Here is a 27,959-nt window from a genome sequence, read left to right on the forward strand (position 1 = left end):
AGAAGAGGCTCTTCATTTTCTTTGCAGGGGTTGACAGCTCAGATATAATGAGCCTGAGTTAACAATGGGACCAGCAAACTTCTTTCCAATGGAAAACACACTGCCCTGTCCCAGAAGAACTGTGCACAAACCAATGTTGAACAAGGAAGGATTCAGGTGGCTCTACCAAACAGTTCAGGTCCACTTGGTGAAGCTCGCTGGAAAGCGGACTCCTGGAGTTTGCTCTCTCTATCTGCTGTTCCCACTCCTTACCACGGTGCACTGGCTGCCTGAGCAGAGGGAGAGGCTATGGAGGGGGCTGACAGAAAAGAGAGTAAAGGGAGAACCCCAGGAAGACAAAGCCAAACTCCAAACTATATTCTGCTAATCAGTTTTCTGATCAAAAATTCAAAATAGAGAAAACCACAAAGTACAAAAGCTTTTCTGATGCTTTTCATTATCACAGAACACGCCACCTGTAATGTGTGCAAAGAGGAAATGAGGGATGGAAGGAGAGAAAGTCAAATTGGGAAAGGCTGGATGGTCATTTCACTTCTTCTCTTTCTTCTTGTCCTAGAAATGGAGAAAAATCACCCAATTAATTTTTGACACCTGAATATTCCAACTAAAACTTTTTTTTTCCTCAAAAGATGACTGGTAAGGGGATCCTAACCCTTGGCTTGGTGTTGTCAGCACCACGCTCTCCCAATGAGCTAACCGGCCATCCCTATATGGGATCTGAACCCGTGGCCTTGGTGTTATCAGCACCACACTCTCCCGAGTGAGCCACGGGCTGGCCCATCAAACTAAAACTTTTGAGTGAGCCTTTGGTTAGGGACTGGAAGGAATCCGGACAATAAAGAAGAATGAGAAATGCTCCCTTAGCTCATCAAGAACTGAATCTTAACCATCTTCCACTGGTGGTCCCCAAAGTTGCTGAGAGCTTGATAAGAATAAAGGTTAAGCAGCTGTCCATTCCCCCACGCCAGAAGTTCCTAGGTGGCTGCTTGACCACTGTTGGCTACTTACAACCACCCCAGCTCAGATCCTAACCAGTGAAGGCTGCAGACTAACAGTCTGTCCTAAAAGAGCAAAACCAGAGGCCAAGACCACCAACTTTCTGTTAGGCCTAGGAAGTGCTCCACCCTGGAGTGTGAGCAAGAATCCTCCGCATAAAGAGATGTTCAGAAATAATCTAGCCTGGTGGAACTCTTCATTCAATCCTAGGTGGAAGTCCAACATATTAAAGGAATAAAAGTTGAGTTGCTTTGACTGAAACTGTGGCACCCTCTTGGTGTTTGGTCCAACCATGGGGCATTTTAGACAGAGAACCAACAACCCCATCTACCTGCTCCTACTACCCCTGCACTGTATCTGATTCCACAGTGAGGTCTGAAAGAAAAACTCATGGTTTCACTTGTTCCCTTAATGATGCACTAGATTATGTTTGATACTCATTAACCCTATACAGAATGCTTCTTTGGAAAAAAATTAAGACTAACAAATGGATAAAATTGGTCTACTTCTGAAATTTACAAAAGCTGGCTGCCAATATTATACAATGCCCTCCACAATATCTTCTTCGGAGTTATAATTATCTTTACAGCCTTTAAATTCTTGATATAATAGGTTGTTTCTTACTGCCACTGAAGCTCTTTTCCCTTTGATACCAATCTCAGGAATTAGTTGTTTTTGTTTTTGTTTTTTAAAAAGGATTGTTTTTACTTATTCCTTTTTCTCCATCATCTAAAGACTTCTAGCTTACCTCTTACTCAGTGGCCTGCCTTAACAGTTATCCTGAACCTACACAGTGTGTAAGCAAGTTTTCAAATCTGAAGTATACACAGATGTTGAGCTCAGGAACCACTCGCCCATCTTTGGGTTGCAGGCTGACTAACCTTCTCATTCATAGCCAGGATCATCATGAGTTTTCTGAAGAGAGTAATGAAATCTAAGAAGAGGTCAATGCAGTGCCTAAAATGGAAGGACCAGGTTACAAAATGCACTTCTCACTTTCCTTAATCCACAAACCTGCAAAGCTGCAGAACACAAACCCCATCCCCACCCTCTAAAGTCAGCTTCTCCAATACTCCATCACCAACTAAAGAAGTAAAACTCTGCTAAGATCCTCTTCAACTCATTCAACTTATTGAAGTCAGGTAACAGAGAGAAAAGAGACTGGGCTTTGGACTCTGCAAAGGCCCAAGTCTGAACCCTGAACTACAACTAATCAGCTGAGACTTTGAGATTACTACATTAAAAAAAATTATGTATATCATCTTCTCATTAAAGGTTTAAAAAATACAGAAGTATAAAGAATAAAAGGAGGAAGACCCCTTTTAAATATACATAAATATATTTTTATTCTACTAAATATACCCAATATTTATTTATATATAATATAAATATATTAGTCCAATTTTTAAAAATCTGATGTCTTTCAGAAATTGAAGGAGACAATGCTATCAGTGCATAGTTCTAAAACTATGGGTTTCCTACCATATAAACTCCCGAAGCTTGGCCACCTAAGTTCAGTAGTGCAATGTAATGGTATATCTCAACCTTCATACTCATTAAAGACCAGTTTCACACTCACCAGATATAATCCTTATCTCCATTTTCGGCCTTTTCAATAATAAGCTGAGTATCAAAAAGGACAAAGCCACACATGACCACCAGACCCACATACAGGTTTGCCTAACAAAAGAATGAAATATAGTATACGTTGAGAGAAAGGAAAAAAAGAAAAGCCAGATGTACCTTCTGACTCTTGCCCACTTGAAAGTGCATCAAATGCTAACCCTGTAAACATTAACATTCATGGGAAATGAAGTCTATGATGAAGATCTTATTACTTCCCTAGGCACAATTCTGCATTCGCTGTTTTTTGGGGGTTTTTTTGGTGGCTGGCGGTAAGGGGATTCAAACTCTTCACCTTGGTGTTATAACACTGCACTCTAACCCACTGAGACCGGCCAGCCCTGTATTCATTTTTTTACATCACTGAAAGAGCTTCAACCATTTTAATAAGGAGCAAGTGCTGGATTGGCCTTAGACAAATGATCTCTGAGCAAACCATCTTCTCCTTAGCTATGTCCAATGACATTCAGTCTGTCCTTTCACCTGTGGCAGAAGGCTCCATCCTATGAGGGTTAGGTGGGAAGTCCAGGTGGGAGAGAAATGCCCAAAGAAGGGGAGCATTGTGGAGAATTCTTAGCCTATCTTGCTTTAGGGTTAAGCAAAAAAAAAAAAGAAGTGTGCGGCAAATGACTACTAGAAAGTTCTATGCAGTCTCACCTGGAAAAGCCAAATGGATCCAAAGAAAAGGTTCCCCAGGGAAGACAAGAGCATCAGGCTCATGGCTGACATCAAGACACCTATAAGACACAGCAAAAAAAAGTTGTCTTGAGAGAAAGCAAAGCAAAGCAAAGCAATCCCATTAAGGCCATTCCTTATGTTCCCCCAAAATAAAGGCTTTTAATTCTAACCCAACAGTCACAAGGGAGTTGTGGGTAGGGAATGAGTTCAGTGAGAATTCCAGCTAGCGTGGAGCCCCACTCTCCATTTCCTAGTCCACACTTACCTCCCAGAAAGAGGTAGCTACGGCGCCTGGCATACAGTGCACTCAGGGTGAAGCAGGTGAAGATCATTGCTGTGCCCATGAAGGCAGTGGGAAGGATGCTGTTAAAGAAAATGGTCATTTGATTGAGGGCCACAGGTATATGGCCTATATTTAGAAGGTATATTCATAAAGGTAAAAAGACATAAGACACTACTAAATAGTTACCTAGGGTTGATGGCAATGCACAACTCCAGAGCAGGGCCCAAGCCAACTCCTAGAAAACAAAAAAACCACAATTCTTTAAGAGTACTCTCATCCAAAAGCTAATCATTAATAACATAAGCATGTTCGTGCACCTAAAAAAACAAGCAAAACATGTGGACTAATTAAATTTCTCTCTCCTCCCTCCTTCTTAATCATTTTCAAGAGAATGTATACTTGACTGAGTTATTTATTTACAGATATAATTGCAAAGTTGTCCTCTTTGCTGAAAATCATGGATGACCTCAGGAGGAACAGAAATTAGAAAAAAGTGAAGCAGGCATGTCAAACATTTTTGAGTTAGAGTGATGTGATACTGTAATGTGGGTCAGATCAGGGATGAGAAAAGAAGAAAAGGGTAAAGACTAAAGCAGTGCCTTGTGGCCAGCAACCTCATAGTCATGCAGGACTGACTCCCTTTGTACCAAAGAAAGGCCAGACCGGTTCTGCAGGTGGACACCTGCCAATAGGGAGGCAACTTTTTCCAGCTCCAACATTTCTTATACTCTGGCTACTTTCCTATCTCTTTCTGATAATTCCACTCCTGATGCCTTCAAACACCAGCTTTCCCTAATCCAAAAATCTTAATCCCTAAATCCCTTCCTTTCTAAAATTTCTTCAACACTATACAGATTGGACTGTCACTAAGAACAAATTGTATTAACTCAAATGTTGCTTTGCAAGTATTTTTATTATGCAGCTTGAATCCTGTTTCCTTTAATGACAATTCTAGAATACCTGTGCCTTTAATTCTTTTCTTGAGAATCAGCAAAGTGTCCTGGACAATGGATTGCTCGATCCATGGCTTTAATTAACTATTTGCAAAGCTCAGAACAGATGCTCCTGTGACAGTTGCCACTGTGGGTCCAACCAAGTCCGGTCCTCAAGCCAAGTTTAGTCCCATGTCTACCATTAACAATTTATGCTACATAAGCTCTTGAACCTCATTCATTCAAGCACACAATGCCTGTTTTTGGATACAAAAGTAGAAATCACAGTTGCTAGTCACAAAGAGCTTTCCCTATGGATAGGAAAGCAAGATGAACCTACATGAAATAAAAAAGCAGTACAAGGCAAAATACACTCAAATACAGTAGTACTCTCTCTCTTTTTTTTAAAAAAAGATGACTGGTAAGGGGATCTTAACCCTTGACTTGGTGTTATCAGCACCACGATCTCCAAAGGGAGCTAACCAGCTATCTGTACCTAGGGATCCGAACTCATGGCCTTGGTGTTATCAGCACCGCACTCTCCCAAGTGAACTCCAGGCCGGCCCTAGTAGTACTCTCTTATCTGCGGGGAATATGTTCCAAGACCTCCAGTGGATGCCTGAAACTGCAGATAGTACTGAACCATATACTTGTATGCTATGTTCTTTCCTATACTATACACACATACCTATGATAAAGATTAATTTATAAATTAGTTACAGTAAGAGATTAACAATAATAATAATAAAAGAACAATTATAACAATATACCATAATAAAAGTTATGTGAATGTGGTCTTTTTCTCTCAGAATATCTTACTGTACTGTATCACAGGTAACTGAAACCACAGAAACTGAAACTGCAGATCAGTGGGGACTACTGTAGAAAACTGGATAGTACAGTGCTAGAAGAAACCTGAAGGGAGAAATCACAACAGAGTGAGAAACTTCAGAGAAGACCCTACAAAGTGAAGTCTTCTGAAGGAATTGTACAACTGGACAGACAAGAATGTATGCCAGTTGAGGTAAATCAGAACAAATAGAAATCTCAACCTTTATATTTGAGATACTAAATATATAGCACCCTTCCACCTCTCAAAATTAGACCAATCCCTTAACATACCTGTAAGGAAAGCAAATCCAGCAAGAAGTACCAGTCTTTTCTGCTCAGTTTCATGGCTATGAGGTGTTGCCATTAGCCAAATCATCAACCCCAGAGAGCCCAAGGCCGAGAGCAGGCCAGCCTGTCAAAGCCAGAGTCAATAATTAAATATGTGAGAGTTTCAAATTTACTTTACAGGAGACCATACTGGGTTCAAATACTCATCTGAAGTTCCTAATATTTGCTTCTAACCTAGAGGGAGGGGAAAAGGTAGTGTTTTCTCAGAGGTGGGTCTGAGGAGATAAACCAGAAGCCTTGAAGGACAGAGTTAGAACCACAGTGGATGCTAGAGGCACTTCTGGCTTGGGCTGTCCATCAACTACCGTACAACTACCCAAGTCAAACCATGAATGAGTCTTGCCCAAGAACAGAAAATATGAACCAAAGTGACAGGTGCTTGAAGCACATTCCATCTTATTTTATTTTATTTTTTTTTAAAAAGATGACCGGTAAGGGGATCTTAACCCTTGACTTGGTGTTGTGAGCACCACGCTCAGCCAGTGAGCGAACCGGCCATCCCTATATGGGATCCGAACCCGGGGCCTTGGTGTTCTCAGCACCACACTCTCCCGAGTGAGCCACGGGCCGGCCCACATTCCATCTTAGAACAAGTAGAAATAACCCCCTTTTGGTCATACACACAAAAATTCCAAGACACAAATATAGACATACAGGAAAAAAAAGACTGGGGGGTAAAAAAGACTGATAAGTACCAAAATATTATCAGTAGTTATTTCCAGGTGATGGGATAATTGAGTTTTTTTTAATACTCCTTATCACTAGTCTGTTTTCCAAATGTTCTACAGTGTACACACATTAGTTTTGTAATAAGAAAAAAAAAATTTTTTTTTTAAAAAAGCAAGTGGGAAAAGCTACGGGCGTTAGAAAAGGAGGGAAATCACCAAGGATGGATAATATAGACACTGAAGTTCCTTCTTCCTTTAAAGGTAAAATCAATTCTCATTATTCACAGTAGTTATGTTATAAAGTCACAGTGGACACTGAATTAGTGAATACCGAGTTATTGTTCCTGGGCAGAAATACAGGGTTAGGCTTCTGCAAGCCTTTGGTCACATTTTCTGTTTCTTTTTAAGGACAGATTATTTGACATATATTGTTGATTCGTTAATATTGAACGCACAGCCAATGGCACTAGAACTCATGCCTGTATGAAAGCTATCGAATACACATATTTTCTCTATAAGGCATATCACAGTCTTCTTGCACTTAGGAATACTAGACAGCACTTCAGCACTATGCTGTTTACATTTCAAACAGAAAAGCACCGACAAAAAGCACAAAAATGAAAAAAACATGGCACTAAATAGACCATGAAAAGGACACTTGTTTATAGTATGAAAATTGAAACAAGAAGGCACAGCATCGTCTTATTCTACCTCAGCTGGGGAGATGTTATGAAAGCAACTCAAATTTGTCACCACTCTGTGTGTCTGTAGAGTGCCACAAGTATTGACTTTGGGGTTATAAATGTTAGTGAGTAGGTGAATTCACAAATACAAAACCTGTGAATAATGAGGATTGACTGTATTTTACTACATTACTTTAAAAAAGTACACTCTAAAAGGGAGGAGCCCTGTACTGGCCAGTTGCCAAAAATAAATAAGTAAATAAAAATAAAATAAAAGGGACAAGGCTTGGTTAGTGAGAGCTTCAAACTTTTTAGTTGTTCCTCAAGCTTCTACCCTTGTTGGCCAAGCCCAAACTCTCCCTCAACGCAGGATAATGAGTTGTTGAAGCCTTTCACCCAAACATGTAGATAACAGTGTATCAGAGAAGAAAATGGGTCAAATCCTTAAAGGTCTCAATCCTGCCTCTCCTGATAATTAATCATACAATCAGTATTTTGTGTCCAAGTAGTCCACAGTCATTTAGGCAAAAAAGAGGACGATTGGAGGAAAAGATAAAAAGGCTACTGTGCAGAAGAATCCCAATATGCACATCAGGCCCTCTACTCAGTGGGCAGGGGTCTTGTACGTCTCCAGCACATCATTCAGTGCCATGGTTAAGACATTCTGTTTCAGTATCTAGAAGGAGAACCATTGTCATAAAATTTAAATGTCCAGATTTAATGGCTGGCTGAGTTCAGATCCTAAACTACTGAGATTAAGGAGAAGCACAGGCTTGGACCACCCTGCTCAACTGGTTTCTTCCTAATACAGTTTGTGCTATAACAACCAGGAGAGAAAACTATTCTTACCTGAAGGAAATGAGTGACCACATGGACATAGGCCCCCGCAGCTGCCACAAACATACAGAGGGCAAAACTTGCATAGACCTTCTTCAGGTGCTGCTGTGTTGAGGGGGTTCTAGGAAAGAATGTTAATAACAGCCATCACTCTCACACCAACCTCATCTCCAAGCTAACAATCATTTCTCTCCCTTTCCCTTCCCAGAGAATATGTGAAAGTTATACTACAAATAGTTTGAGATACTCTGGGGAAAGCATATTATGATAAAAAGGAATGTTTTGAAAATAGGCTACAGAATTTCAAATGCTGGGGAAGAGCCAAAAGCCCAAGATTATGAACAATCAGTACCCAAACAACAATAAATGACTTTCCAGTGATCACACAGCCCTCAGAATCTGGGTATTTTTATCAGGTACTCTGGATTCTAGCCAAGTTAATCTGTTAGTTTATATACAGAAAAGTTAATAAACTAGGAAAAGGGAAAAGAAACCAGATATGAAAGGAAATGCAGTAAGAAATTGCAATCAAGGTCAAAACACTTACATATGGGAAAATTTTAAGAGTGCATCAAAGTTGATCTTCCTATCAAATATGTTCATGGTTCCAGAGTCTGTGTGACACAGCCTCCGCTCTGTAGAATCAAGAATAAAAATACTAAGACATATAAAATAACACAATTTTCTTACAAAAAAAAAAAAAGCAACATATGTTTGGAAAAATGAAAAGTTATCTAAAATCTCATTGCCCTAACCAACACTAACATTTTTCATTTTTATATGTCCTGTCAACCATTTGAAAGAGGACAGTGGCTCTCCCATAGCTCACTCGGGAGAGTGTGGTGCTGATAACACCAAGGCCATGGGTTCAGATCCCATATAAGGATGGTCAGTCAGTTTGCTCACTGGGTAAGCATGGTGCTAACAACACCAAGTCAAGGGTTAAGATCCCCTTACCGGTCATCTTTAAAAAAAAAAAAAAAAGAAAGAAAGAAAGAGGACAGAGGAAATGAACCCATCTTCTTCTCCCACCAATTATTTTGTTACTATCATTTGATTTCTTTAAGTAAGTTAGTTGGACAGTTTGTAAGAGAAATTTTAAATTAGCGGTCTAGTTAAAGGGACCCCGCCACTGGCACATAAAGCAATTTTATGTCATTGTTGCACTGTGCCAAAGAATTCCTTCACTAAAGCCACCTTAAGGAGGAGGAGGGAGAGAGAGAGAGACACTCTAACTATAAAGCTGGGTTTGGCACTAGGACTTGCATTTTAGACATACACACGTAGAAATTTTCCATCTACTACATTTCAGAACTGAACTGCAAAGGATTCACATTTTTATCTTTTTTTTTATTTTTATTTTTTTAAAAGATGACCGGTAAGGGGATCTTAACCCTTGACTTGGTGTTGTCAGCACCACGCTCACCCAATGAGCCAACCGGTCATCCCTATATGGGATCCGAACCCGTGGCCTTGGTGTTATCAGCACCGCACTCTCCCGAGTGAGCCACAGGCCCGCCCCAGGATTCACATTTTTAAAAGCAGGAAAGTTCCTACCTCCATGAAAAAGGAATTTATGCAGAAAGGATGACTTCTTGCATTTTTGATATAGTTCCAGAACCTTCCTACAGAAAGGTTGGAAGAGTACAAAGAACTCCTGTACACTCTTTACACAGATTTCCTAAATGTTAATATTTCACATTTATTTTACCTTCTCTCTCTCTTTAGCAATATAGAGATACTTAAAAATATTTTTTCTTAACCATGTAATACCCACAGTGCCCCTAAATACTTCAGTGTGTATGATCAAAATCAGAAAATTAACACTGATGCAATACTATTTCTGATCTACAGACCTTATTCAGATTTGCCAACTGTCCCAATATGTTAGAAAGGGCATTTTTTAACTAAACTATACACAGGCTACATTACATCAATACCATAAAGTCAGGCTCTTAAGTTATGCTCTCTCTCCTATCTCACATGCAATCCTAAATAAACCAGTTCAATCTATAGAACTAAAGATCTAAACAAGAGCTTGCAACTTCCTAAATATAAATCTTCCAAATTCTTTGTTTTTGGCAGCTGGCAGGTATGAGGATCTGACCCTTGATCTTGGTGTATCAACACCACGCTCTAACCAACTGAGCTAACCTGCCAGCCCAAATTCTTACTAGACCTATAAGGCCCATCCATTTCAAATCTACCAAAAAATGGAGGGATGTGGGGATTCAAACACAAAAGATTAGTTGTTTGAAGACAGGCTAACTACTCATGTCCATTCTAATCAGCACCCAGACCAATGCTCAGCACCATTAATCTACACAATAGAAGTTATGATCCCTAAATCAATTTCCTGAGGAATCCTGGGCCAGTGGAAAGACCACGCTTAAGAGTTCATAAGCATCACTACTATTTGCTGCCTGAGGCTCTCTCCCACAAATGAAATAATCAAAATGGCTGGCTGGCTGTCTTTGATTTCCCCTTTCCTTCTTTTCTCACCAACATCCCTACTCACCTCACCTCTTAGTTCTGTTCTTAAAGATGGCTACAGTGAGAAGCTGCAGAACCTACTAAAGCTGATGCTCTCTAAGTCACGGGGCTCTGGGTCCTCTTGATCTAGATGGTGCAATTATTGCAGGCTGTTGCAAGGCCAACCACAGCCTTCCATAACCATGATGAATATGTCCTCTAGAGAGCACACTTACAGGACAGCAGAATCCAGCACCTGGAAAGTGTCTTTGTTTAAGGCTTCCATTAACACCACTAATGACATCCCTAGACAGAACTTGCAACCATACTGAAGCAACCTTCAGAGCCAAGTTTCTCAGTATTCACAATAGCAACTAAAGTGCCTCTTGCTTCAAATTTCAAGAATTAAGACGGGGGAAGGGGGAGTAGATGCTCAAATATCCAGGGGATTGTTCGTTAGGGACAACACTCATGTAACCAGACTCCACTGAGTGGAAACTATGGAAGAGGAAAATGACAGAAACTCCTCTTTCCCAGTTTGCTTTTTGACATTTCCCAGAGGGTACTAACTGCCTTTTTGGGGCTCTTTTACAACTATTGATGGAAAAACCAAAACCCATGGAAGGAGATGCTGAATAGTAATTTCACCTTGTTTTAGTAGTGGCTTATAGTTTGAAATCACAAAAAAATAAAATAAAACTTCCATTTTTCATTTTTTAAAAAAGATAACCGATAAGGGGATCTTAACCCTTGGTGTTGTCAGCGCCACGCTCAGCCAGTGTGCGTACCGACCATCCCTATATAGGATCCGAACCCACTGCACTCTCCCAAGTGAGCCACGGGCCAGCCCTCCTATTCCAAAATTTAAGTGAAACATGTAACTACCAAATTTTATAGATGCAAAAGTGCATGGAAGTTTTTTTTTTTTTTTTTTTAAAAGATGACCGGTAAGGGGATCTTAACCCTTGACTTGGTGTTGTCAGCACCACGCTCAGCCAGTGAGCGAACCAGCCATCCGTATATGGGATCCGAACCCGGGGCCTTGGTGTTATCAGCACCGCACTCTCCCGAGTGAGCCACGGGCCGGCCCGGAAGTTTTAATAATAGCATTATGGAAGAAACTCAATAAGATATATATTTAATGTATATGACATGATGTATACATGACATAACTTATTTCAAGAATGTTAAAATATGAGAGGAAGAAAGCAGATCTTAGAATCAAGGAAATAATGATAGTTTACTCTAGGTCTATTCCAAACAGACAAGAACTAATGTACAGAATAAGTAATGAGATACAACTGTTCTTACAAGTTTTGCAAGATAGAACACTTACCAGGTATTCTATTTTAGCCTCAAGTAGTTGTGCTCAGAGGCTACACAAAAAAGGTATTTACATTTCAATGGCCAATATGCAAACTCAGCTGAACAAGATTAAATTGCACTCCTAATTCAACAATAACAGCTCCTATATCAAAAGTATTTTCAGTCCCAGGAATAGCAGCTCTTAACAGAGCTTGAAGTATTCAAAACCATTAAGTATTAACCAAGTAACTCAGCTAATATTCCAGAGGAGCCCCAACAGTTAAATGAAAATCTTTGTTAAAAAACAAAAAACCACACCACATTAAAATGTTTTTTTTTTTTTTTTACCACAATAAAGAAAAAAAGTACAAGTTGCTCAAAAATTCAAGATAGTAGTACTAAGCATACATATAGGCCTATGACAAAATCAATAACAGCACTGGTCTGTCGTAACCTGGACCCCAACTCACACAGAAATCTAGAAATTGGATCCTCTCCCATTCCCCACGATAAATACTCAACTCTAAACAGGGAGAAAGGATTATTTACATGCAGTACGATGTGAACAGTGCCTCCTGGAATTGTGGGAAGTTTACCTAGTAATACTGCACTTGTAAATGAGGAATAAATGTTCAGGTGTTAATCATAACCAAATTCCTTTAATTTGGCTCAGAGCCTCATTTTATGCCTTCATCCTTAGGAGACCAAGAATCCCAAAACTTGTCAGAATCTGACAAAATTTGTCATGCACATACTGCTAAATTTTTGTTGATGGGTTACCATTCTTTGGTTCCCTGGCCAGCCTCTTCTGCCAGAGCCATCCAACAACAAAACAAAAAGATAAGAGCCTACTGCATAACTTTACCAAGAAAGAAAAACTTATGTAAACACACAATTTTGAGTTCAGTGTTCCTGTGGTCTGTTTTTGCTTAGGGAAAGAGAGGCAGCTGGGGCTGGTAGGAGACAGATATTCTCATCAATGGGCATCTATGTCTTATTAAGTCCTTTGTTCCAGGTACCTTTCTTATCCTTACCCTAAAATGAAAGACTATCAAGGGTCAAGGGTTAAACCTTAAATTTTTTTTAAAAAATTCTCTACACTCCTATTTCAACACACCTAATAAGTACAGAGCATATGAAATATGCCGAAGTAGCCAAGAACTATTCATTTAGTATGCATTTTTAAAAAAATTCTTGCCTTTGAAAAATAAAAGCCTGTTGAATGCTGGAGCCAGGACAGAATACATACAATTTAACAATGTTAAACAAGCAAGTCAAAGAAACATTGTTCACACATTTAATTTAAAATATTAGTTCATGAGGGCCCGCCCATGGCTCACTCGGGAGAGTGTGGTGTTGATAACACCAAGGCCACGGGTTCGGATCCCTATACAGGGATGGCCAGTTAGCTTGATTCGGAGAGTGTGGTGCTGACAATACAAAGTCAAGGGTTAAGATCCCCTTACCCATCATCTTTAAAAAAAAAAAAAAAAAAGAAAAGAAAGAAAAAATTAGTTCATGAATTACACAACTCTTCCTTCTGTTTTTTTGGTTTTTGTTTTGTTTTTTGGGGGGCAGCTGGCTGGTTTGGGGTCCAAACCTGAGGCCTTGGTGTTATATTTTTATTATTTATTTTTAAATTGAAACATAATTGATTGTACCTATCTGTGGGGTAACACACTGAATATCAATACCTGTGTGCAATATGTGATGCTCAAATCAGGATAATTAGTATATTCAACATTACACAATGTAATCATTTTTTGTGACCCTTTACCAATTTCTCACTAACTTCCTCCCTCCATCTCCCCCTTTCTCATCCTCTGGTAACCTCAGTTCTGTTCTCTCCTTTTGAAAGTTCAAGGTAAGCTTCGTGTTATAAGTCTGCACTCTATTCCTGTTGTATTGATACAACCATCTTGAATCCTGTCCCTACACATCCAGAAGGGACCAAATTGATAGTTAAAAGAGGGGCAGACCCTGTGGCGCACTCGGGAGAGTGCGGCACTGGGAGTGCAGCGGCGCTCCTGCCGCGGGTTTGGATCCTACATAGGGATGGCCGGTGCGCTCACTGGCTGAGCGCGGTACAGGCGACACCAAGCCAAGGGTTGCGATCCCCTTACTGGTCACAAGAAAAGACAAAAAAAAAAAAAGTTAAAAGAGAAAAGTCCCATATGGTTTTAAAAAGTGGGGAAGATTTTTGTAATTTTTTAGTAATTCTTACTATTGAATAGTTTCAGACTGTATAACCATGTCCCTAGCACAGTGGTTAAGAGCACTGCCTGTTGCTTTTGAACCCTGGCTGTTATTTCCTCAGCTGTGTGACATGCAGCAAGCTTCTGGCACTTAACCTCACTGTGCTTCAGTTTCACCACTTGTAAAATAGTAATATATATTATTCTTTACTTCATAGGTTTGAGGATTAAATACTATTTTAAGTACATAGGACAAGCTCAACACGTTAAGCAATGTTACCACTGGTATAAATACTCACTACTCTCATGTCCTCAATGCATTATTTTCCCTTTTAAAAGTCTAGTTTTAGGGGCTGGCCACTTAGTTGGTTAGAGCATGGTGTAGTAACACCAAGGTCAAGGGTTCAGATCCCCACACCAATCCCCACCTGGCCAGCTGCCAAAATAAATAAATAAATAAATAAAAGTCTAGTTTTATTATTTTTTTTCTGTAGTTGTATCATGTGTTTTTATTCATCCTGCCAATCTCTCATAAACATCTAGTTTTAGAAGACATTTATCCCAGGCTTAATTTACATATGCCGTGTAAATTAATTTTTTAAAAATTAGTCAACTGTTAACTCGCAGCTGGCTGTATCCTGAAGGCTTAATATTTACCCAAATGAGAGAATAAAACTAAATTGGGGGGGGTCATTGTGGTGTCTAAGATTATAAAGGAGCTTGATAAATCTTATTACTGGTTAAAACCACTTTTCTTTAAATGGCATACCTCTCCTCTGGCACATTTATACTGTAACCTCCTGTCCCACAGGGCCACAAGGCATTCTGAGACAGCCTAATAACCACTAAATGATAATCTGATACAGCAGAGAATTTTATGAAGTAAATGGTCATTAGCTTGATGCTTTTCCTGCCACCCTAGGAGTAAGGTCAGCTCAGTTTCGGAACAATCCAAGGAATTCCGTTTCAACTAGTTCTGAGTACAGACCCCCTAGATGTCCCAGGCTCTCCTTTAACTTGGACCAAAATTCCTTGATTAACTAATACCAAATACGTTTCTCTAGAGGGCTACCTCAGAACCAAACCAGTGACTGGAGATGGAATGCCTACTGCCTTCAGTAAATTGTTTTTTTGTATCAAACTTTGACACTACTGAATCTCCCTCTCTATAACTACAACCGTTGGACAGATACTGAATCATAAGAAAGCCGCAATGTCCTAAGTACATAATCTTCTTACAGTGTAAACCAGTAACCCCTCCCCAAAACACCATATTTAGCCCAAGAGAGCAAGCATAAATAAGGACAAACAGAACTCTCACTTCACCCTCACCCTTCAAGCTCTTTTTTCAAGTGTTCCAAATTCCAGTTAATTGTGCAGGAGCTTAACCTTAAGGGCAGAGCCTGCATCTGATAGAGCTCAGCTATCCTCCAGACCTAAGCACAATCAACAGTCGATCCCTAGAGTAAATCTAGACCCCATTTATTAGAACAAGGGTACTGCAACCTCAAATCAACATTCCCCAGTTGGCTCACAGTAGAATCTACCTCACAGGGTCACTTAAGGATTCCTAAAAGCCAAACCTTAAGGCCTTGGTCTTGAATACTGTCTTTGGAAAACAAAGATGTATACAGTATAAAAACTACAAAAGCCTCCATGAAATTTGGTTACAAACCCTGGGGGAACAAAACAGGACTGGGTAGAAGACATTTCTACCAGATTCTATAGCCAACTCAAAGCAGCAAAAGAAAACTTAGTAGATGGAGCATCTGGTTTCCCCAGAGGAGATGAATGCCCTTGGGTAGTTTATGAAATAAAATGAAACTCTTCAGGCCAGCAGCAGTACCTTCTAGAACAACACCACTGACTACATTTATATAAAAGTTTACAACGTTCAAAGTGATTTTATACTCATTATCCCCTTTGATCTTCACATCAATCCATGAGGAAAGGGAAAAAATGATTAGTCCCACTTTAAGATTAAAAAAAAAATTCAAAAAGGCAGTATAATATTGGCAACAGCACCAAATTTAGAGTCAGAAGTCCTGCCATTTTCTACCACATAACCTTGGGAAAATCATTTTACCTAAAGTCATCTCAGCCACCTCATCTGTAAGATGATGATGATTAATACCTGCTCTACTGAATGCCACTAATAAAATCTGTATGAAATCATCATAAAGTGCTAAACAGACATTAGTATTAATTTGACCAACATCAAAAAGTTAAAATGCTGTAAATAGCAGAGGCAGAACCAGATTGGGGATTTTCCGCCCTCTATAGCCTGATGATCTTTCTACTATTCTACCCTACAGTAGAAAAATAAGCTTTCCTTAAGGCAGTTCCTGTCATAGGTCAAGAGATCTTTAAAACAAAAACAAAGACAACCCCCAAAACATCTGCTAATTCCTATTACACCTTTCTCTATTTTTCAGTATTTCTACAAAGAGCTTGAACTATATTGATAATTAGGGAAAAAATTGGAAATGCTGACTAAGTAACTGGATTAATTTTACTTTTTCCTATTCTTTAGAGTTAGACTTCAGATCAATGCTGGGGAAGGTAGAGAAGGGAAGAAAGAGGGTACTAAGCCATGTTTCCACAAGATGAATAATGGAAGAAGGAAACTCTGGATCTAAATTACAGACTGCATTTCTCAAGGTTTCAACCACTGTCCCTACTGGAGAAAAATGGCAGAGAATCTAAATGTCAACATATTCTTGAAGCCAGAACAAAAAATATTTGACAAAGAGCAATAAGAAAACACCAGAGAGAGTAAATTTAATAATCACCATAAATAAATATCAATAAGTAAATACAAAAGCCCATTCGCCATTAACCTTTAACCTTAAAATCTTTGTGTTTCAGGCACAGTCAGCTCTACTGGGTTACACATTCACAAGTTAACTACTGCTAGAACAGTCTCAAGTTCAAAGTTTTTTCTGTTGTTTGGTCAATGAAAGGTTGACGGGATAGGTAATGCAACCCGGGCTGGCACGGTGTAGCAATTTGACACAGTAAATATACAAAAATACCAAAGCCTACTTAATACCACAGCTCCACCAAGTAGGTCCAAGAAAACAACCGCCCAACGACGCCCACAAGGCTCTGGACCAAGCAAAGCAAGGCCAGCTCACCTGCCCAAAGGTAACCAATCAGACCAGAGCGAGGCTGCCCTGTAGGGCTGCGAAGCCAGGCCAAGCCCCAGTCTCCTCACCTCCCGCCTCTGCTGTTGGCTTCCAAGTAACTAAAGAGCCTCGAGTGTCACAGAGGAGAGTGACATCACCGGCCCCGCCGTAACAGGGCAGCCTGCCCGACCAGGCCCCTAGCTAGAGTCCCGGCCCCCGGCCCTCACCCAGAGACACTCTGACCAGAGGACCCGCAGCAGAGTAGCGATCGGCTGGGTGGGGCGGGCGTGACCACAAACAGTGGGGTTCCGCTTTCATTCTCCTCGGAAGGAAGGGGCGGGGGACGTGCCCTGAATTCAAGCGATCGAGGCTGGGCCAAGCGGCCCCGGCGTCTGTCTACACTTAGCAGAGGGGGAGGAGGAGAAGGAACGCGGAGTGGAAGCGAGGAAGGAAGGAAAGCTAAGGAAGGGCATTCACTAGTGCTCTGGTGCAGAATGAGGGCTTCCATACCCCCAAAGACCCCGCAGACTCGCCCCGGCCCCACCACGGCTGCGCATGCGCCACACTGGTTCCCCAGCTTCCCTCCCCGCCCAGCTTTCCGGAGTCTAGCCGCCGAGCGGGGGCCCAGTTCTCTCAGGATGCAATCTGTCCGAGAGCGGAAGCTAATCCCACCCTTGCTCAGACAATGACTACTAACTCCCTTTCCACTCCTCTCTCTGGGGTTTGCCTAGTCCTAGCTTCAAACTTACCTTCTTCACCAGCCTCTCAGGAGCCCACCACCTCTTCTAACACCGGATGTGCTCTGACTCTCCCAGGGTTGGCTACAGACTCTTTACCTAGCGCCCGCCCCTCGTGGGAAGCCCCGCCCCCGCGTCCAGCTTAAAACCAGTCCTCATTGGCCTTTGCCCACACTTCTGCCTTTCTATTGGCTGTACGTGCATAAACAACGGCTGCTTACTTCGGAATCATTAGCTAATGCCCTTGTCGATCAAGACTCTGGCCACCAGCCGCAGTTGCATCAAAATGTCTCCTCCTTCTTCCCCCACAGTAAGGAAAGATCATAGTCCATCGACTACTCTAGTGGAGGAAGTGAAGAGGGTCAGGTCCCGCCCGAGACACGGGGCAAGTAATAGAGCCTCCACGACGTGTGATGGGACAGAGCCCGGGATTCTGGTTTTAGGTTTCTCATGGAATGTTAAAGGGGGAAAGCGATTCAGCGAACACATGGAAAAGCATCCTCCCAGGGGCCGATTTACCATGAATCTAGCACAGCTTAAGCTTCAGAGCACTTTTGAAGGATCAGCGAATTTTCCAGGAACGCGAGGAAATAGCACCCCTAGTCCTGCATTAGGAGCTTGGACCCCAGCATGGAGATCACCCAAAAAGGCCAACTGGTGGTCTTAGGGCCGCCGGCGGGGCGGGCCGGCTTCCAGGACCACCTCCCCACCCTCTTGCTTGGGGGGGGGGGGTGGTTCTTTATAGTTACCTCGACCCTGCGAGTTGGGGGTGAGGTGGGTGGGCGAGGGGACAAGGGCGGCGACGACCTGACCGAGCTGTCCTAACAGCCCCTGTGGAGACCAAGCTAAGGGAAATCAAAGGGCTAGAGTCCCCTCCGCGACCCCCCCAGGGTTTGTCCCCAGCAAGGAGCACCACCTGTGCAAGAACTTACAGTAAGGAATTGTGAAGCTGGTAAACAAAAGTTTATAAACTATCAATAATGTTTAAAGACCTATTTTTTTCTTTCTAATTTACCTTTCTAATATCTCTATTAAAATAATATAAAGTGCACTTGGGAGAGTGTGGTGCTGATAACACCAAGGCCACGGGTTCGGATCCCAGCATAGGGATGGCCGGTTCGCTCACTTCGGAGAGCCTGGTGCTGACAATACCAAGTCAAGGGTTAAGATCCCCTTACCGGTCATGTTTTTAAATATATATATATATATATATGTATAATAATAATATAAAGTGGTCATAAGAAGAGGCAAAGCATATGCAGCCAAACAATGGAGGGGAAAAAAGGATTATAGCGGTTGCCAAGCAGTTAATGTTATTTTTCTGGATTTTGTGATGTCCGTGGTTTTGTCAGCATTTTAAACTCTGTAATGATTTTTTTCATTCAAAATAAATATTGACTTTATTACCTAATTTGTACTCTTCATTACATAATTTTATTTACCCTAAATGAATATTGACTTTATAACATAATTCTAGAGCCCCGCAATTGTATACGTTTTAGGACCCACAGAACATAGACCCACCCCAGCACATCATTTTACAGATGAGGAAATGGCCCATGGACAGAAAAGTTTCTGGCAAAATGATGGAAGAAATTTCTATTAGGCACTTGATCAATGGAAATTAGATCAGAATCCATCATGTAGGAAATCACTTTCTAGAAGGGTAGAATAGTTATCTTTTCGGTAAAGAATACAAATGTGCAGGGTATGATTCTCAGTACACAAACCCAGCTATGCAATAAATGTTTATTTCTATAATGCAACCTAATATTTACTCTGAAGCTCATCCCACCAGAATGGAAGAAAATGTATTATCACTCTTCCTTGGAGTTTCTCCCGCCTCCTAATTTCTGCCACATTTATTGGGCAGAGTGCTGGTAAACAGGGCCTATCTTGTTCCTGGTCATCAATCCGCACAGGTTGCTGCAGAGATTTTTACCTTTGTATTAGTATGGCGCTTTTAGGTGCAGCCGCTCTATTTTCATGCCATGCTTAAGGCACAATAAACCTTTGTTAGGCTAATATTGAATTCTCTGCCTGGAACAATAGGTTGCTAAGAGTTTGGTGTGCATGGTGTTGACTGGCATAGGTTATTCACTGAGCACCTAAGACGTGCCTATTTTAGGTACTTGTGGACCCATCGGTGAACACAACACAAAGATCACTGCCCTCAGTAGAGCTTACATTCTAGCAAGGGGAGAAAAACTAAATAATAAGCATAATATGTAAATTACATAGTGTGTTAGAGTATAAGTGCTATTAAATAGAGTAGGGAGCCCAACTGGGATCAGAAGTTTTTTTAAAAAAAAATTTAAAAATTAAAAAAAATTTTTTTAAATAAAAAAATAAAATAAAAAAAAAAGAAGTTTTGACAGATGTGCAGGTAGAAATTACAGAGGTGGTAGGCTTCATTGAGATGACACTTGAGCAATAACTTCAATGAGGTGAGGGATTGAGCAATGCAGGATCTAAAGAGAGTATTCTAGACAGGAACAGCAAGTGCAAAAACGAAGTCAGGACAATGCCAGGCACAGTTGAAGAACAGTAAAAAGGTCAGTGTGGCTAGAGTGGTGTAATTTGGGGCAGAATTATAGAGGATGCAGTCAAGAGAGGTAGTATGGTGAAAGCAGATCATGTAGGGCCTTGAGAGGCTTTAAAGGACTTTGGCTTTTTCTGAGAAAAATGGGTAACCGTTACAGGATTTTGAGCAGAGGAATAACATAATCCAACTTACCTTTTTACAGGAACACTCACTGTTGTATGAAAATAGGGCTGGCCAGTTAGCTCAGTTGGTTAGAGCGTGGTGTTATAAGGTCAAGGGTTCAGATCCCCATACTGGCCAGCCGCATAAATAAACTATGGAAAGTCAAGGATAGAAGCAGTGCAGTTAAAAGGCTCGTGCCAAAGTGGTAGTGGTGGAGGTGGTGGGAATTAGACAGATTCTGGATATATTTTGAAGGTAAAACCAATATGCTTTGGTCCAGCCCGTGGCTCACTCGGGAGAGTGTGGTGCTGATAATACCAAGGCCAGGGGTTTGGATACCATATAGGGATGGCCGGTTAGCTTACTGGGTGAGCATGGTGCTGACAACACGAAGTCAAGGGTTAAGAGCCCCTTACAGGTCATCTTTTATTTTATTTATTTATTTTTTTTTTTAAAAGATGACCGGTAAGGGGATCTCAACCCTTGGCTTGGTGTTGTCAGCACCACGCTCAGCCAGTGAGCAAACCGGCCATCCCTATATAGGATCCGAACCCGTGGCCTTGGTGTTATCAGCACCGAACTCTACTGAGTGAGCCACGGGCCAGCCCCAACAGGTCATCTTTTAAAAAAAAAAAAACAAGCCAATATGATTTGTTGGCAAATTGGATGTGGGATATAAGAGCAATAGAGAGGAGTCAAAGGTGACTTCCAGATTTTTAGTCTTACATATTATTTATCTACTGCTTTGTAACAAGTCACCCCAAAATTTAGTGGCTTAAAGCAATAATTATTTATTATTATGTTTTCTGTGGGTCAAGAATTTGAGATCAGCTTGGCTGCGCATTTCTGGCTTAGAGTCTCTCATGAGGTGTCTGTTGTCAACAGGGACTGCAGTCGTCCAAAGGCTTGATTGGGGCTGGAGGAAGTACTTCAAAGGTGGCTCATTCATATAGCTAACAATTTGGTGCTGGCTATTGTTAGGAGACCTTAGTTCCTCTCCATATGGGGGTCCTCCCTAGGGCTGTTTGAATGCTCTCACAACATGAGGGCTCACTTCCTCCAGAGTGAGCAATCCCAGTGACAGAGAGAGCTAGACAGAAGCTCTTTTTATGACTTATCCTCATAAGTAAAATAGCAATCATTTCTTTATAACACCCTATACTGAGATCCCTGTCCTGGGTCCTGTGCCTTAAAGAGCTTCATGCTTTGGAGCACCTTCCTGGAAATTTCATGTCTCCCTCTGGTACCTGGGACCAGCCAGGGCCATCAGTGCCATCAGTGCTGAGCCCAAACCAGAACCTGCATGAGCCCTTGTCCCAGCTTCTCCCCTTCATGGCATTCTCTAATCCCTGGATGCCTAAGGAGCTCTGGAACTCATGCATATGGGGACATCCCAGGGCCCTGTGACCAAGCCTCAATTCCAAGAGGGCATCCTGGTAAGCTGATCATACTTGCTGGCCAACACAGTATTCATTTCGCAGAATGGTGTGATATTGGATCTCCAGAATGGTGCTGACATGCTGATTTGAGGTCAAAAACAAGATGAGTTCAGGTCTCTAGGCTACCGACAGTCCTCCACCAACTCTTGGGCTTGAGCCATGTGTTTGGGTCCCTGTGTTGTCCCTCCCTGTCAGTGTTATAACTGTGGAGCTGCTGGAGGTCCGCAGTACCTGAAGACAACAGGGTGGCAACAGACATGTTTTATTCTATATATAACCACATACCAACCCCTCACCTGCCCCATCACTGGCACCCAGAGTAGTCACTCCACCCCTTCTGAAGACTCCATTTCATGTGTCTGATAGTCCTCTGGGGCAGTTCCAATTTTCTCCTTCCAGGATCATTTCTGTGTGCTTTTGAGATTATTAATGCACGGTGCTGAAGGGCCCTTACCAACTGGTTTCCTCTTTGGCTTCTGAGTGATATGGTGATGCAATGCTTTCTCCCATGTCAGTCTTAAGTCATGCCAAATGAGGCATACAAGAATGGGATCACTCTCATTGCTGCACCCACGGGCCCTTCACATACCTTCCCTGTTGGTGATGGTGTCTGGGAGATAGGGGTGTGGTCAATATTAAAAGAGCTCACAGTCTAGGAATGCTGTGATTATGGTTTAAGAGTGCAAGAGAAGAAACAGAAGAGTTATCCTATGTTATGGCATAAAATTCTTTAAATGAAAATTTAACATGACTAGAAAACAAGTTATTATTCACAATTTCCTGCATACCCTGGGTAGGACTTGTGTTTGTGGTCATCATCAACAAAATACAGTAATAATTTTTTAGAGTCATGGGCAACATAATGAATAATATGTCATGAGTAATGTTGTAACCAAGAATGTTAAGGAGTTACAGAGACAAGAATATTTATATTGTTTCAATACAGTTTCCAAAGAACCATTGCATTTTGCTCATATTAACAGAGTTACTACCTTTTCTCCTGATGGAATATATATAATTAGCCAGGAATGGCATATTTGATAATGAAGAACACAAAAAGCATAATTTCTGGGCCTGAACAAGAAGAGATGGTGCCTGCACACTACGAAGAATCATCACGTGTTCTGATATGTACCGTAAACTAATATCTCTTCTCTACCTATTACTCTAAATCTTCATTGATAAATCATTACATTGTTATACCTCATATATGTCACAATATGTGGCCTTTTGTGTCTGACTTCCTTGACTTAGCATAGTATTTTCAAGGTTCATCCATGTTGTGATATGTATCAGTACTTCATTCCTTTTTATGGCTGAATCATATTCCATTGCCTGGCTATACAAGATTTAGTTTGTCCATTCACCCATTGATGTACATTTGGGTTGTTTCTACTTTTTGGCTATTATGAATAATGTGCTATGAATATCATATACAAGTTTTTATGTGAAAATATGCTTTCATTTCTCTTGGGTGTATACCTAGGAGTAGAACTGCTGGGTCATATGGTAACTTTAGATTTAACTTTTTGAGAAATTGCCAAACTGTTTTCCAAAGTGGCTGCACCATTTTATGTTCTCACCTGCAGTGTATGAGGACTCCAACTTCTCTAATTCTTTTTTTTTTTTTTTTTTTTTTGTCTTTTTCGTGACCGGTAAGGGGATCGCAACCCTTGGCGTGGTGTCACCCACACCGCGCTCAGCCAGTGAGCGCACCGGCCATCCCTATACAGGATCCGAACCCTGCGGCGGGAGCTCCGCTGCTCTCCCGAGTGCGCCACGGGGCCGGCCCCAACTTCTCTAATTCTTGCCAACCCTTGGTTTTGATTATAGCCCTCTTACTAGATCTGGAGTGATAAATCACTGTGGTTTTGTTTTGCGTTTCCCTAATGACTAACGACATCTCTTCATGTGCTTATTGGCCATTATACATCTTTGGAGAAGCGTCTATTCGAATCCTTTGCCCATTTTTAAATTGGGTTATTTGTCTTTTTACTGTTGAATTGTAAGAGTTCTTCATATATTCTGGATACATATCAGATATATTATTGTTTGCAAATATTTTCTCCCATTCTGTGGGTTGTTTTTTCTCCTTAGTGGTTCTTCGTAATTTTGGTGAAATCCAATTTGCCCATTTTTTTTCTTTGGTTGCTCATGCTTTATGTGTCATACCTAAGAAGGTAATACATTTTAAATCAAATGCGATACATTTTAAATTATTTATATAGATGTGATATCACAAAAAATATTTGCCTGGGGCTCCACACACCTTAATCATGGCCCTGTTTCCATTACTGAATTTCATTTACTTTGAAGGGGAAGGGAATTAGACTTCATCTTTTGAAGGTGGACTATCGGAGAATTTGAGGACATATTTACAACCACCACTTGAGCACTTGGAAGGATGGAATTCCTATCAACTGACATGGGGAAATCTGCAGAGGAGGAGAAAGTTCTCATTTTTGAAAATGTTGAGGGCTTTTTTAAAAATATAATACAGGATATAAAATACCTCTTATATCCATGCCTCTATCAAAATGGAAAGATAAAAGATATGGAGGACTGAATGCTTCCAAAAAATGGGAAAAAGCATATTTCTGAAAGTTAAAATTGTTTGAGGTAGGGTTTTTTGGGTCATTCTATGTGTTTTATTTACTTGATAAATATGTTTACTACTCATTTATCACAAAATAATACAGCAAATGTCTCAACAATTTCTATTAAGCATCTTTTGAATGTGCATACAAAATGCTACATCTCTGCTGCTAGTCCTATTTACTCTCTCAGCAGTAGAATTAGAAACCATGTTTGAGATGGTTTTTTTTAAATGGTCTTCAATGCCTTGACATTAATTTCATCAGAAGGTTGAGGCTATGTCCTCTCCCCTTGAAACTGAGCAAGTTTGTGATTGCCTCATCTAATAGACTACAGAATAAGTGATGTTGTGTGACTTACAAGGCTATGTCATAAAAGCCATGCAGTTTCTGCCTAGGTTTCTCTGAACACTTGCTCTTGGGACATTCCCTCTTAGAACTCAGCTGCCAGCTTGTAAGCCGAAGAGGCCATGTGTAAGTGCTCCAGTCAACAGTCCCAAATGAGACTAGCTTTTGAGTCATCCTAGCCTGATGCTCATATGTGAGTGATGGAGCCTCCAGATCATTCCACCCATTCAAATCTTCCCAGCTGATCCCCTGCTGTGTCCAGTCCAAATTCCTGTCTCATAGAATTCACAGGCTGAATAAAATGATTGTTGTTTTATGCCACAAAGTTTGGGTTGGTATAGATACTGGAAAAATGTTCTTTCCACAAACTAGTAAGAAAAAGAATGAAACCAACATAAAAATGGTCACAGGGTATAAACAGGCAATTCACTGAAGAGAAAACCCAAATGCCCAATAAACACATGAAAATATGTTCAATCTCATTAGTAATTAGAAAAATGCAAATTGAAACAATGACATACCATTTCACAAAGAATAAAAATTTAAAAGTCTGACAACTCTAGTATTGCTGAGGAAGTGCTACTGGTGGAATGGAAAATTAGTATAACCACTTTGAAGAGCAATTTAACAAGATCTAGCAAAGCTGAAAATGAACATACCTCATAACTTCTAGGTACATATTTTGGTGCATGTGTGTAAAGATACATACCTAAGGCTGTTCATTGTAGCATTTTTTTAAATAACAAAAAATTAGATAAATGACATTCTCAACAGGGGCAATATTGCCCCAAAGGGGATGAAATTTGGTTCTTGGAGGTCCCAAAAAACTTAGATGTTGTTTGTGGTTGTGATTCTCCAGAGCTCCACCCTATGCAACAAAAACCTTATTTCTTAGTATTTAATTTCTCTTGTTAGGGAGAAATTAAACTAAATATAAATCGAATTTTGATTCATTTAATTGTAATTAATTTTCTCCTTGGGTAAGATAACAAAAGAAAGGTTGAAAAACAAATTTAGGAGCTGGCCAGTTAGCTCAGTTGGTTAGAGCATGGTGTTATAACATCAAGGTCAAGGGTTTGGGTCCACTTACCAGCCAGTGCCAAAAAAAAGGAAAGAAAAACAAATTTTATACAATAAAAAACCATGCAACTGTTACAACAAATGTATTAGATCTATATATCAATGTGAACATGTCTTAAACATAAAGTTGAGTGAAAAATTACATACTGTTATATGCAATATGGTGCTATTTGTGTAAATATAAAATAACATCCAGAAAAATAATATATATTGTTGATCAGTATATATATAGCAAAGGGTTTTTTTAGGCGACATTATTTTATAGAGCATTTTTAGGTTCACAATAAAATTGAGAGGAAGTTATAGAGATTTCCCATATATCCTATGTCCCCACACATGAATAGCCTCTCCCATTATTAACATCCCCACCAAGTGGTACATTTGTTATAATTGATGAACCTACATTGACACATCATGACCCAAAGTTCATAGTTTGCATTATGGTTCACTCTTGGTGTACATTCTATGAATTTGAACAAATGTATAATGACATGTATCCACCATTATAGTATCATATACAGAGTATTTACATTGCCCTACAAAGCCTCTGTGCTCTGTTCATTCATCCTTTTCCCCACCACAACCCTTAGCAACCACTGATTTTTATCGTCTCCATAGTTTTGCCTTTTCCAGAATGCCATATAGTTGGCATCATATAGTATGTGGTCTTTTCGGATTGGCTTCTTTCACTTAGTAATACACATTTACGTTTCCTCCATGTTTTTTTGTGCCTTGACAGCTCATTTCTTTTTAGAACTGAGTAATATTCCATTGTCTAAATGAAACAATTTATTCACTCACCAACTGAAGGAGATTGTGGTTGCTTCCAGGTTTTAGTAATTATAAATAAGGTTGCTATAAACATCATGTGCAGGTGTCTGTGGGGACATAAGTTTTCAACTCTTTGTATTTGGATAAATACCAAGGAGCATGGTTCCTGGATTGCATGGTAAGAATATGTTTAGTTTTCTAAGAAACTGATAAATTGTCTTCCAAAGTGGCTGTGCCATTTAACATTCCCACCAGCAATGAGAGTTCCAGTTACTCCACATACTCACCAGCATTTGATGTTGTCAGTATTATGGATTTTGGCCATTCTAATAGATGTGGTATCTCATTGTTGTTTTAATTTGCATATCCTTGATGACGGACATATGGTGAGGAGCACCTTTTCATGCTTATTTGCCGTCTATATATCTTCTTTTTTTCCCTCTTATTTTTACAGTGGAAAATGTATATCTTCTTTGTTGAGGTGTCTATTAAGGTCTGGCCCGTTATTTATTTATTTATTTTGGCAGCTAGCCAGTATGGGGATCTGAACCCCTGACCTTGGTGTTATCAGCACCACACTCTCTCAAGTGAGCTAAGTGAGCTAACCAATCAGTCCGTGGCCCAGTTTTAAATTAGGTTGTTTATTTTCTTATTGTTGAGTTTTATGAGTTCTTTGTTTATTTTGGATAAAAGTCCTTTTTAAGATATGCCTTAAAGTGGCCATAAGATATGCCTCTATGTCCTAAGTGATTCATTTTCAAGAATAGCTTAACAAGGGTTGCTTGACTAACTTGGGTTGTGATAACCCCTGAAAGTGCACTTTCCTGAGGGTGACTTCTCAAGATGGTGGCTGGTCACCTTGTTCTTTTTACTTCCTGGTTCTTCTCCCTGCTCAGGACTTTTCGGCAGGCCTTTTTCATAGGCTTGTCTTGAGTCCATCCCTTTCCATCAGCAGGAAGTGAACAATAAATACCTTATAAGGAAATAATGAAACTTAGGTGATGTTTGGGAAGATTGTGCATCCCATAGTACTCAGCCAATGAGGAACTGGGGGAGGGACTTGTGCACAAGGAAATAAATTGCTCACTGTAACCATGTCCAGCATTCCTGCCATCAGAGACCCGATCTTGCAAGACCACCATTAAAGTCTTACTTTGCTGTACCTCATGTCTCTGTGTCCATCCTTTGGCATTAGATGGATGAAGGCATTTCTCACAGTCTATGGCTTGTGCTTTCATTCTCTTGACAGTTTTTGCAGAGCAGAAATTTTTAATTTTAATGAAGTCAACAGTATCAACTCTTTT

At 40.4% G+C, this 27,959-nt stretch overlaps 1 protein-coding gene across 1 annotated transcript; it reads right to left on the minus strand.

Moving 5' to 3' along the window:
* Window positions 1-334: 334 nt before the first annotated feature.
* Window positions 335-17,802, minus strand: TMBIM6 (transmembrane BAX inhibitor motif containing 6). The gene is made up of 10 exons (XM_063075824.1): window positions 17,729-17,802; window positions 8,427-8,514; window positions 7,892-8,000; window positions 5,635-5,755; window positions 3,767-3,815; window positions 3,563-3,660; window positions 3,277-3,356; window positions 2,576-2,676; window positions 1,878-1,953; window positions 335-552 (listed from the first exon to the last, which is right to left on the minus strand). Exons 2-10 carry the CDS (start codon window positions 8,480-8,482, stop codon window positions 529-531), a joined length of 714 nt encoding a protein of 237 aa, XP_062931894.1. The 5' UTR covers window positions 8,483-8,514; window positions 17,729-17,802; the 3' UTR covers window positions 335-528.
* Between the last annotated feature and the right edge of the window lie 10,157 nt (window positions 17,803-27,959).

The sequence above is a fragment of the Cynocephalus volans genome, chromosome 12 (assembly GCF_027409185.1).
Source record: "Cynocephalus volans isolate mCynVol1 chromosome 12, mCynVol1.pri, whole genome shotgun sequence".
NCBI lineage: Eukaryota > Metazoa > Chordata > Mammalia > Dermoptera > Cynocephalidae > Cynocephalus > Cynocephalus volans.

Excerpts from the sequence above, each read along its gene's own strand:
- TMBIM6 (XM_063075824.1), bottom strand. The coding sequence starts at position 8,482 with ATGAACATATTTGATAGGAAGATCAACTTTGATGCACTCTTAAAATTT. Across the intron at positions 3,357-3,562 it reads TAGCTACCTCTTTCTGGGAG|GTGTCTTGATGTCAGCCATG; the intron begins GTAAGTGTGGAC and ends TGTGTCTTATAG. Across the intron at positions 1,954-2,575 it reads GGAGATAAGGATTATATCTG|GCACTGCATTGACCTCTTCT; the intron begins GTGAGTGTGAAA and ends CTTCCATTTTAG.